The sequence below is a fragment of the Haplochromis burtoni genome, unplaced genomic scaffold, assembly GCF_018398535.1.
Source record: "Haplochromis burtoni strain Fernald_Lab_line unplaced genomic scaffold, NCSU_Asbu1 Contig_514, whole genome shotgun sequence".
Classification (NCBI taxonomy): domain Eukaryota; kingdom Metazoa; phylum Chordata; class Actinopteri; order Cichliformes; family Cichlidae; genus Haplochromis; species Haplochromis burtoni.
In genome coordinates this window covers 121,242-133,371 of record NW_024582875.1, presented here as the reverse complement: position 1 = coordinate 133,371, position 12,130 = coordinate 121,242, and the positions used below count along the sequence as shown (strand labels likewise).

The 12,130-nt window shown below is 44.5% G+C and overlaps 1 protein-coding gene across 4 annotated transcripts in view; it reads right to left on the bottom strand.

Moving 5' to 3' along the window:
* Positions 1-11,160, bottom strand: part of ep300b (E1A binding protein p300 b) — a 31,401-nt gene extending 20,241 nt beyond the window's left edge. For 3 of the 4 annotated variants that reach the window (XM_005947008.3, XM_005947009.3, XM_005947010.3), the window contains exons 1-11: positions 8,999-11,159; positions 6,813-7,399; positions 5,615-5,794; positions 3,352-3,661; positions 2,794-2,907; positions 2,405-2,647; positions 1,429-1,534; positions 1,202-1,330; positions 949-1,066; positions 649-832; positions 353-430 (exon numbers count right to left, since the gene is read on the bottom strand). In XM_005947008.3, coding sequence (XP_005947070.1) covers positions 353-430; positions 649-832; positions 949-1,066; positions 1,202-1,330; positions 1,429-1,534; positions 2,405-2,647; positions 2,794-2,907; positions 3,352-3,661; positions 5,615-5,794; positions 6,813-7,399; positions 8,999-9,092 — 2,143 coding nt within the window. In that variant the 5' untranslated portion in view covers positions 9,093-11,159. Of the gene's footprint in view, positions 1-352; positions 431-648; positions 833-948; positions 1,067-1,201; positions 1,331-1,428; positions 1,535-2,404; positions 2,648-2,793; positions 2,908-3,351; positions 3,662-5,614; positions 5,795-6,812; positions 7,400-8,998 lie in introns of all 4 variants that reach the window. The other variant, XM_005947007.3, reaches the window with a different exon arrangement.
* Positions 11,161-12,130: the final 970 nt, after the last annotated feature.

The following is a 12,130-nucleotide window of genomic DNA, read 5'->3' as shown; positions in this document are numbered from 1 at the left end:
AAAGTTTGAATTAACAAAAATAAAAAGCTACAGACTTTGCTTAACAAGATTTAACATAAACTGCTGGCAAAAAAAAAAATGGCAAAAATGAAAACCACAAACAAAATTCGGCTCACCTCTGATGATTTGGGATGGCAGCAGAGAGAAAGAAATAAATATCTGCACATAATTTGGGTGAACCAACCCTCTAATGTAGCTCTCTGCTAAACATTTCCACAATGGGGAAAAGCCATATCTACTTCCTGATTTCTAAATTTTTTAAATACTGGTCTAGAACTCCTGTCTAAAATAAATACAGTATATGACATTTACTCAAGAATCCATTGATTTTAAGTCAATTATACTTGTGTACCTGCTGGATTCTGCATCCTGTTGACCATCTGATTGGGGCCGGGTGGTCTGACCATGGATGGATCAACGTGAGGCCCATCTGACAGAGCAATAACGAGGAATCAAAGTGAGCTCCTTTCCTACTTCAAAATTACACCTTTGCCTCTGGACTACATTTCATTTTTGAGAAGGAAATTTTGTGTTTTGTATCTTGTACCAGGCAAAGATGTGACAGGTGGCAATCAGTTTGATTATTTGTATGCCAGCAGTATTTGTAGACGAGTGTCTGACTGAGGTAATAACATAATGTTTACTCACTAGGTGGTTGCCCCGGCGGCATGGGAGGTTGTCCCATGCCAGGAGGCCCCTGTGGGAGGCCCGCAGAGGGTATGCCAGGCTGGCCAGGCATGATGCCCTGCTTCTGGAGCCGCGTCCTTCTCTTCTCTTCCAGCTCTTTTTGGATTTTGTAGATCTTCTCTGCCAGCAGGTGGTAGTACTCCGCCTAGAAGAGTCGCAGCAAACGGATTTTACAGGATAAATCCCAACAGCACATAACACTAATGTATGTAAAGTTATTTTTTCTATATCTGCCAACTAATAGTCACACTGGATTCTTACCCTGCTGTTGGCTGACTCATACATATCCCCCTCTACTTTTCGAGCGTAAGCCACCAGATTATCCATCCGCCGGTCCTTCAGTGCAGCTGGGTCAGGAGTGGGGAAGATGGCCTGCACACTGCTCAGATACCCACAAACGAAAAGGAAAAATGTGCATCTTCAATTACGTTTACACCGACTGTTGGAAATAACTTGTTTATTCATTTCATTGCCTCTGTTCTGTTGGAACGTTTGCAGGACATGACAGACTCACAGCTTGTGGACAAGGTGGTTGCGGAGGTCTTGTGTGATGTCTTCATGCCAAGACTTCCTCATGCCTCCAGCAGAAGGTGAAGTAGCCGTGGGCAAGGAACCAAGGCTCCCCACACCATCATTCATCAGACTGAGAGAAATGACAGATGAGTTATAGTTAAGGTCTCAGCCAGCGCAACCCGAATGAAAAAGTAGTAAATAGATGTGGCCAATGAAAGGCAGTCTGACCTCTGCGCGTTCATACAGTTGTGCAACATGGCATCTGGCAGTAGCGAGGAATGTTGGTTGGAGGTCTGCACCCCAACTCCACCGTTCACTCCCATAGAGTTTCCCCCTGGAAAGAGAGGGTTTTGGAGTTAGAATAGAAAATAGGAAGTAGACTGTTTACCTTAGATTTTAGAGTGTACTCACACTACACTGTCTATATCGTGCCCTATCACATTTGTCTGATAAAGCCAGGTTGGTCTGACTAGTGCGATCACTGCGCACCGATCCCAGTACACGGTTCAGTTGGACCCATATATGGTACGCATCTGGTGTGATCGCTAACCACGCCAAAGCATAAAAACGTCACGCTTTTACAATGACAGCTGGCACCATGGAAATCACTGTTAAATAATTAGCAAACCTTTAAGGCACGTGAAAAGACCGTTTCTCACCGTTTATAAAAACGTCTCAGCTTGAGCCACAAAAATCACATTGTGCTCTAAAAAAAACACTCCTTGAAAGTATGTATGTGAGTGAGTGAGTGAGTGAGTGAGTGAGTGAGTGAGTGAGTGAGTGAGTGAGTGAGTGAGTGAGTGAGTGAGTGAGTGGAGCCGAGATGCCCAGACAAACTGAAGTGTACTTGTGTCTGGATTGTTAAGTACAGTGTGAATATAGGCGGGGAAGAAATACAAACGATGTTAGCATAGACTGTTGCATTCAGCGTCACTGAAATGTAAATTAAACTTCAGTGGAGAACTGTAAAAGATTAAGGAGGAACTAAAGAACACTCAGCATTCACCAAAGACTTGTAAAGTTACATGTTTAGGCCTCTTTCATAACACCTGAGGCAGCGCCAGCAACTGATGAGAAGTTCTGAACAACTTTAAACAGCTCATTCGAAGTTTCCGAAAAGCTCTACTTAAACATTACAGGGCTGCTTAAGTTGTTCCCCAAAGGTTAAGGACATCATATTCCTAGCAGGTTTCTATATACTAACCCATGCTGTTTACAGTCCTAATCCCGGGCTGTCCCTGCAGCCCCTGGTTTGGCACGCTGGCCTGCGACGGCTGCTGTGGCATCTGGTTGCCCTGGTAAGTGAGGCCCAGTGCAGCATAGGCTCTCTCTATGGAGCTGGGGTCGATCTGGTTGGGAGGGTTCAGGTTCGGTGCGTTGGACTGTCCTCCTGGCACACCTGAACCCAAGGAGTTCACTAAACCCACCCCAGCACTGTTGCCCAGAGCTGTGGCAACAGGAGAAAGAAACAGAGATAACGAGAGATGAGTATCGTGAATTCTAGCCCACTGTGATGCACTTTGTTTAAATTAGAAATAATAATTAATTAAGGAATTAATGTGCAGATACAGCCAAAGTCTGAAAAGGACTCACGCTGCTGATTCCTCTTGTCCCCAGCATTTTTCAGTGGCAGACAGACAGGACAGTCGTGTCGTGTGCAGTTCTTCCAATGAGAAATGATCTGTCTGGATGAGGCACAGTGCGCCACTGGAGGAGAAGACAAGAGTGAGGAAATGTTTTAGAAAAGGAAATAAAAGATGAAGAGTAAAAAAGATGGGAGAGCAAGTGGAGGGAAACGGTGTGTGAAGAGTGAAGGCAAGAGATGATTAACATGACAAGGATGAACAAAAAAGCAAAATAAGAGCCAAAAGGTAATAACTTATTATATGAGTCACTCAGTAAAACAAAACTACGTCCAGATGGAGACTCGGTGAGACAAGGAGAGGAATTACAGTAAAACAGCCAGCTGAAGAGAAAATAACTCATCCTGATAGAGAAAAACTGGGAGGCAAACCAACAGGGATTAAAAGAAAATATGTAAAAGAACAAGAGAAGGGGAAAAAAAGTGTTGCAGATGCATGACACCATCGTGTTTATGAGATAAACCACACACCATATAAACTAGCCATCGGTGTAATTCAGCAGACTCACCCTGGCAGGACTTGCCAAGCTGGCAATGAGTCATGTGGTTCAGCACGTTCTTCATGGTGCGACAGTGAGGCAGGTTGCACTGTCGTACCTCTCCGTTGGCCTGCTCCCTCCGCTGGCATTTGTGCGCGTGCAGCAAGAGGACCAACTGCTGTTGAATCAGCTTCCGCTTCTCGGGGTCTGCAGTAGGAGGTGTGGCGCCGGGTCCCGCCCCCACAGCATTGAGTCCAACCTGCACCCCTCCCACTGCTGCTGCTGCCCCGCTGACCGACACACCGCCAACTGGTCCAGGCTGCTGCTGCTGAGGAGTCGTCTTAGGATGGAGAGTAGAAAAGAGGCACAGGCCACATTAGAAAGAATTATCCACCACAAAATGATCACTTTCAGTAACCAATCTTATAACAGTTGAGCACCTAGCAGCTAAAGATCCATGCTGCAAGAAGTCTCCGAGCATGGATCTTTGAAACTGCAGTTTTTTCCATAAGTTTCAGAAGTTTAATACACTCGGTAAGATCAGGTACTTGATTCAACAATCAGTAAACTAATATGGGAAGAAATGAGGAAAAAGTCTACTTCTGAATAATGCTTTCAGCTATTTAATAATTAAATACAGCAGAAGAATCTAAAGCACGAACGAGCCTGCTGAAAAGCACAAAAAAAGGCAAGTTTTTAATTAGAGCCAAATGGTATACAGCATAATAAGTAACTCTGTAATGTAACCGCAGCAGAGCAGGTGACAGCGCCCAGCTGACTTCTGATCATCTCTCTTGGCTAATGATGATCAGTGCAGAACATCCACCTGCTCATTTAATTGGAAATGTGAATGAACTCAAAAATTGGGGGCAGCTCTTACACTCAAACACACAGACCAAGTTAACAACCTGCAGTGAGTCACTGCTATCTGACACTACACTCCTGAGGCTTTTGGCTGATCTTTATGATGATTCATCTCTGTGAGATAGGTGGGATTATTATAAAGGTGATCTGAGCTACTTATTTACCAAAAACTCTCTCCACCACAACTGTGTTGATTAAGATAACACGGGACACAGTCATTTAGCAGAGGCAGCCCATCTTTTCTAAAGAGGTAATGACAAACCAAAAACAAACTGGAAGTCATCAATGAGACCTACAAGCTAACTGAAGCCAAGTGTGGAGACTGGGTGCTGAGATCGAGTCAGAAATATGACCCCATCCCAGTCTGACAACGCACCAACAAAAATGGGAAAAAATGACATTCAAAACTTTTAAACCCCCTCTCCCCAGTGACGTGTCAGTTTTCTTTGGAAAAGCCCAGCACATAAAAATCACAGCTTAGCTGCACTAACTTGCAGTATATTTCTTGCACTGACTTAATAAATGCAACTCTGTCAGGGAGTATGACAGATGGTGTTAATTATTTGTTCAGCGTGGTTTGTAGACAACTTAAAACAAAAAAAAAATTTTAACAGAGAAGACTTTTACACGAACCCTGGAAATGTGCAGCCAGAAATCAGCAGGCTTGAGCAAATTTGTCATTATCGGCAGACGTTTTAAAAGGTACCTGAAAACTGTGACGGAAACCTCGAGCTGTACTACGATGGGGATAAGGGAAAGTTTTGGGGGGAAATAAATAAATAAAATCATTTCAGGTCGAGTCATGCGAGTTTTTAAAAATTATTATTATTATGTGTCAGCAAGGCTCAGTGTCAATGGAAGGGAGTAAAAGACTTCTTGTACGACTGCCAGTGAAAGGCCAATATTTGAAACAAAAAAAAATGCTCATCTGGACACTGCCTTTCTGAGTAATTAAAGGCACAAAATAAAACAAATTCCCATCTGGCTCTCAAACTGATCTAGTTTATAAGACACATCATCTAATCGCCTCTGATAGGATGTGTTGCAAATGGCAAATCTCAAAAGCTGTGCAATCATATATAGCAATGTAAAGTTACAGAAGCAGATCTGTAAAGAATAAGGTAAAAAGTTTAGGCTTTCTGGCGTCTACTTTTCCACCTCCATACATTTGCCAGTTGTCAATATTGGAGGGAAAAAAGCACCGGAAGCAACGATAGTTGGTTTTCAGCCTTTCAAAGGATATATTTATACAGTAAGGATGACTGTGAAATACCCTCAACACTTTTTCTTCCAATCTGAATCTCATTCAATATTTGGTTTTACTTTGAATCATTCAGAGTTAAAATGTGTGTTTAATTTGCAGTAAGGGCCAAAAGGCTCCTATATGGGCTACAGAGTTTTAAACAGAAGAAAAACCAACAAATCCTACCATCCCAGACATGCCTTGACCCGCTGGTGTCTTCTTCTCCATGCTAAACTGGGCAGCCATATTGCTGGGGAGGCCTGCTTTATTCTGGAGCTGTGGGCCCAGCCCTGCTCCAGGCATCCCCTGGCCAGCGGTCTGGCCGTACGGACCGCCATAGGGGCCCGCGTTGGCCATCATATTCATCTGGAGAGCGGTGGAGAAAAGGGTGAGGGGGTTTAAAATGAAAAGAGGGGGAGGAGGAGACAAGACAATGTAAGAAAGAAGTGTGATAATAAACAGTTTAAAAGGTTACTTTACTTTTCACAACATGTACTATAACCAGACAATAAACACATTTAGTCACCTTTTAAATAACATGACTGTCTGGTTACTGTACTTCACCTCCCTCTCCAAAATAAACTAACGACACAGACATGATTTATTGCCACCTCTTCGACTTGGAAAACAATTTCAGTATCAGCGATGGTCTTCAGCATCTGGCCAAACTATTCTCTTATCACAGCAGCAAATCACGGCCTAAACTTCAGTGAGAGTGAGCCTTTAGTACCAGCACTGTGAGGTGGGTGGTAACCTGCTGCCATGTGTAAGTGTCTAATTGAACTGCTGATCCCTACTTACAAGCTCAGAGAGAAAATAAAGCAATTTACTGGGTTTAACAGTGCGATTTCCTTTGCGCACATAAGAGACAGTCAAAGTAATAAAAGAAACAAAGCTGCAGGCCTGTTACTCTTGAGAAAAAGTCCCAGAGACGCAAACTAACGCAAAGAAGTAATCCTTGTTTAAAACTATTTAACCGTCTTTTCCGATAACGTCTTTACGCCTCTAGAATAAAAATCACAATCATCATGTGGCTAACAAGTCACCAGCAAGTGGGTTAACCATCGATACCACAGAGTAAACTGTGATGCAGCTGTACATCCAACATGTAACCGCATTTCTATCTGCACCTGTGCTGGAGATGAGTAGTTTTATCCGAGTGGCAAGTGCACAGCTTCATCTGCCTACAGCTTTCCATGCTCTAATCAGACATATACCTCCAGGCTTCAGCAGTAATTTCAAACTTTCATAGTTTATATCCATGTGAGGAATTGAACTCTGACAGGTACATCCCAAAACTGTTTAACCTGCCAGTTTGACCAGTTCAATCTCTTTGAAAAATAGTATTTTAAACACAAATGAGACCTGCTTTGAGTCTGCTTACCTTGTTCAGTGCTCCAGGCTGCTGTGGTCTCATCCCTGCCTGACTCCCGGCTCCCATTTGCTGACCGCCTTGCTGCTGATGTTGTAGGCCATCTGGCAAAATATTACTGTTGCTTCCCATGCCAGCACTGCCGGGGTAGCCCATTCTAGGTGAGCCATTAACAACCTGGCCCCCCATCAGCCCCTGCTGAGGCTGCTGTCCACCATTACCCTTCTGGGCTCCCACCATAGCTGCTGCCCGATTGTGCGCTCCAACCATGGCGACCTGCTGCATTAATCCAGTTTGCTGCGGCTGGCTCTGGGGAGGCATGCCTTGAGGTCCTCCAGGGGCAACGCTGACACCCCCCATCATCCCCATGGATGCCCCAGATGGCGTGCTATTAGAAGTGGGGCCACCCTGCTGTGGTGCTGCTACTGCGCGCAGGAGCTCAGACAGCTGCTGGTGTTTTGCAGCTGCATCCTGACCACCTCCTCCTCCGAGGCTGCTGTGGAGTTGACTGGCATCCCCTCCGTTAGTCAATCCCAATTCCGAAGAACTGATGAGCTCGTCTGGGAGGTCATGCTCCAGTTCAAAGAGTGAACCGAAATCTAGGCATACAGGAGGAAAAACAGAATTATTACCAGCCAGAAAACTAGAGATTTTGTTAACAGGGTTTTTGTGTTTTGTTTTTAATAATCAACTATTAGAGTGTATAGGCAGGAAACAAGACCAGCACTAGCTGCCTCTCACAGCCTGGACCTCTCCCCAGAGCCCCAGTTTGTGGTTTGTGGGATGCCACACATGGAGTCGGGACAAGGCGAGAAGCCGCAGAGGTAAACAGTGCAGCACCTTGGAAGGTGTGTGAATTTGAACTGCAGTTCTATGGTTCAGAGGAACAAACTGCAGAGACGTGGAGGAAGTCATATCTACTGCAACAGGAGGCACATTAAAATCATAACCTGTTTTTAAGTAGAACTTTCATTTAAAAGTGACAAGAGCATTACCTACATTTTTATGGTAGTTTATGAGCTGTTGGCACCTCACTAAACTTGAAATTCCCATAATGACTTCTCACTTTTTGGATCAAATACTTCCAAAGATTTCACTGCGCCTCGCATGAATGTATTTGCACTAACAGATCCAACTTCACATACGAGGTGATACACGTCCAGTTGCTCTGCCTGCGACACGCTTTGTTGTTATTATATAGAAAAAAGTGAGCTGCACCAAGTGCGGCGCAGCGTCGCCGTGTAGCCAAACAATGGGGACAGAGAACCAGAAAGGGCTCTGATAGTACGACCAAAGAGCTAAAAGGAAAAAGGCCTCTGAACAAAGGGCACCAAAGAAGATATGTCAAAGTCTGTGGCTTGCTTACTGTTTCGTTTAAACCCGGCAGCATTGAGAAAATTAACAAAGCTGTAACTTCTGCGGGACAAGGACGCTCTGCCTAACTTATTCAAGTCGAACAATAGCTAGCTTGTATATAACAATAGTTTATTAAAAACCCAGTATGCTTAGCGCTAAAGACACAATAATCATACCGCAAATGGTATTTCTCTCTCTAGAGTCACTGGTTATCGACTGATACTCAAAAAGACTTGTTTCATTGAGGTTTTGTCTTTGCTAACCAGATGCAGGGCTCAGTTGAGCCGGTCTGGTGGGTTTATCTGCCTAGCTACTAGCTAGCTGCTCGGCTACCCTCACTTTCTCTTAAAGCTGCCTCGGAAAAACCCCATCTTTCTCTAGTTTTTATCGGGATATCCAAGAAGCCTGGTGCTTAATGTGTCGGCACTTTAATTCTTCAAACTACTCAATTCAAAACTACCTCTACAACTTGAAGCAAACCGGGCTGACTCGCCTCTTCCATTGTTTGGAGGTGGACCCTAATAGTTGCTGCTAGCTAGCCTGTTGAGGCTAACGCATCAAAACACAAGTGCTGGAAAAGTTGTTCCTGTCGCCACAACTATTACCATGTTCCCCGATTAGCGGCCAGAAACTCTCGGATTAAGACTTTAAAAAATAAACAAACAAACTCCCCAAGACAACAACATGTTGCTGTTCGCAAGCAGCAACTTTTGAGCATGTCAGTCAAAGCAACTAATGCAACTCTGCAGGGACTCCGAAAACTGACCGGCAATTTACACACACCTCACAGTGAAGCTGGTTTATATTTTATCCAGCCTTAATAATGCATGCCAAATATTTACCATTTCCATCACTGGCAGACACCGAGAGAGCAGGAGAGGACAGCTTGGGCCTCTTGGCTGAAGGCGGGCCGGACTCCAGAACATTATCGGCCATATTTTTTTGGAAGAATTAAAAATAAAACGCTTTAGATCCACGGAGGGCAAATGCAATCCCCCACCCCCTTTATTTGCGTCTCCCAGTCCTTTTAAGAAACCTTTCTGATCGTTCCCCCACCGCTCGGGGGGGACGGTAGGGGAGAGAGGCACAGCAGTGTTGAGTTCTTTCAGTTCTCCCCTCTCGTTTTTATTCCTCTGCAGATATCAGTCCCCCTCCCCAGTCGGAGATTTTGTTTCTTCACAGATTTGAGCAGCAGCAGCAGGAGGAGGAGGCGGCGGAGGTGGGAAGGTGGAGTCGGCAAAAAAGGCAAGCGTGCGGCCCTCTGACAACCTCATGTAGCCTCTTCTGCGACACAAAACCCGTCCCAAGATCTGTCCTCCGGGCTGTACTCAGTCCTGCCCGGCATAGTCGGCGGAGAAAATCTCCGTTTCAAATCCGAATCGCTCCAAGCCGGGTGAGGGGGGTGGAGAGCAATTTGTCAGGGCACAAAAAAGACAACTGCGATCCAGCAAACAGAAGCCAGGAGTTGTTTTTTTTCCTCCTTTCTTTCAGTCTCCTGTGTTAACTCCAGGAGCCAAGCTCTCTCATGCAACAGATTTCTCTCCTCCTCTCTGATCGGACCTCTCTCAGTGCCACCGATTTCCCTCAGAAGTAAAACAAGGCAGTGGACACGGTTAAAGTTGCACTACAAACAACCTGCACCAGTTTTAAAGTAGCTGAAGAAATTAGTCAGCTGCACAGAGAGGACGACACGCCGGGCTTACGGTTTCTCGGGTAAAAAATAAGTCTATCGCGGCTGTATATGTCTCACTACATATAACCCAATGATAGAATTCGTTGTGTTCTGCATGTACATGCCGACTTGTTTGTGCACTTAAGTGTTTGACCATGCAAAAGGCACCGTAGTCAGAAAGAACAGGACTCGTATTGCACGTAGTGGTTGTTGCAACCCGCTTGCGCGAGATGTCTTGCAGTCAGCACGGCTGCAAACAGAAGATCTTCAAGACCAAAAAAGAAGGGGAAAAAAATCACAGTTCTTGTGCAATCTCCCCACATGCACACTTTATCTCTCCGTACACTTCCCGAGGACGATCACAGCGCAAATTTCCTATCAGCGGGCAGTCAGATTGATCCAATCAGTATTTTTCCTCTCTTGCAGAGGACGGTCTTTTGGGTTACTTATCTTGTGCTCCACAAGAGGTTCCTCTCCTGGTATTTTAAAAAAAACACTTGAGAGAAAAAACCTCAGATTAAGTCACAAATATCGTCGCTTTTAAGGATGTCTTGGCCACGCGTGGAGGAGGAAAAAAGAAAGAAAAGCTCTGAAGCAAAAGCAGAGGATCAACGGCGACTGGAGAAAAAATGATCAAAATCTGACGGCTATTTCGGAAGCGGAAAGCTTCAGATCGGCACAATTATGTTGACACCCCCTCCTCCTTGAAATATTTTTGGCTGACAAAATCCTCTCATTGACTCTTTGTGATGGTGAATGCTCCCCCTCCGCGTTGATCCTGGCAATTTTTCCCCCCCTTCTCTTTAAACCCGTCTTTCTTTCCACCTCTCTCTTCTGCCCGGCAGCAATTTATTTATATAATTGTCTATGCGGGCTCTCTCCTTCCTCCGCGACGGACACATTATGATTTTTCATGTTGATGTTTTCCCTCCTCTCTTTTTTTGGCAGGTTTTTCCCCCCCTCGTTATGAGACACAGTCCTCTTCCGCCTCTCCTCCCCGTCTCCGCTCCGCAAACACCCCCTTCCTTGGATTTTTTCGGAGTATTTCCTTCTCATGCATACATATACACATATATATGTCACCGACTCGGTTTTCCCCCCACTGACGTCTTATCGGTTTTCGTGACGCTTTTTCTCCCCGGATAGCACGGACAGGATTCGGGCACTCTTTCGTCCCCCGGCGGTTCCCGGAGCGGCTGTCGTGGGTCGCGGAGTCGCTCCTTCTCTCGGTTATCTCCTTCTGTTTCTGACGGTCTGTCCGCACAAACAAAATGGCGGCTTGTTGTTTCTACTCCTCTGATACGGGGGGAGGGTTTGAGGTACAGCAACATTAGGCGTGAAAGGGGGGAGGAGGGAGCGCGCGACGACGGGAAGAAGAGGTTGTCTTCGTAAATGTTCGGGAGTGTCCGGAAACCGGTTCTGGGCTCTTTTTTTTTCTCATTTTTTTTCCTTTTTTCTGAGGATTTTTGCCGATTTCAATCTGCAGAGGACAGTGGCGCTCCACTTTTATCTCAGTCAAATACAGCGGCTTTCACTACAGCGAAAGTGGAGAGCGACTTATTTGACAATAATATTGAAAAGTACAGTTTTTAAACAGGGGTGCGTCCAGAATTTTTTGGTGGCCATATAGGGGCCGCTAAAAATATTGGGGTGGCACACCAAAAACAGAATTTCCAGTTTTATTGTGCTGTTGTCAAATATAGGTTACTTGAAAAACATGGCAACAAAAAGAGAAAATTCATTATATGCCTACTTAATTTCCTGCTATTATTGTTGATATCACTGAAAATAGGTACATAGATAAGATTTTGAAATCTTATCTGGTTTCATCCAAGAAGAGCTTTGAATGTCCTTCAAGAAGCTTGGAGAAGTATTTCTGAAGACTACTTAAAGAAATGACAAGAAAGCTGCCTCAAAGTGATTAGACTTTGAGGTCGTACCATATATTGATTTTCAAGCTCATTAGAATCACAGACATCCTGTTTTTGCCTTATATATTGTTTTTACATGTACGTTTGCACATGTTTCAATAAATTCCCGCACTTATTTCCCATTTTTCTAAGCAAAAGAATATAAGGGGCGACTAACATTTACACATTAGTGTTTAATGAAATATTCTAAAATAACTTTGATTCTATCCCCAAAAGTTGATTCTGTTCATCTGGATGTAGCGTTTTCAGTGGGAGAAACGTTTCATCACTCATCCAAGTGATTTCTTCAGTCTCAGCTGACTGCAGGTTTCCCCAACCTTATAAACAGATAGATCAAAGATACTTGGATTCTAATAAAATGGCGAATTCAT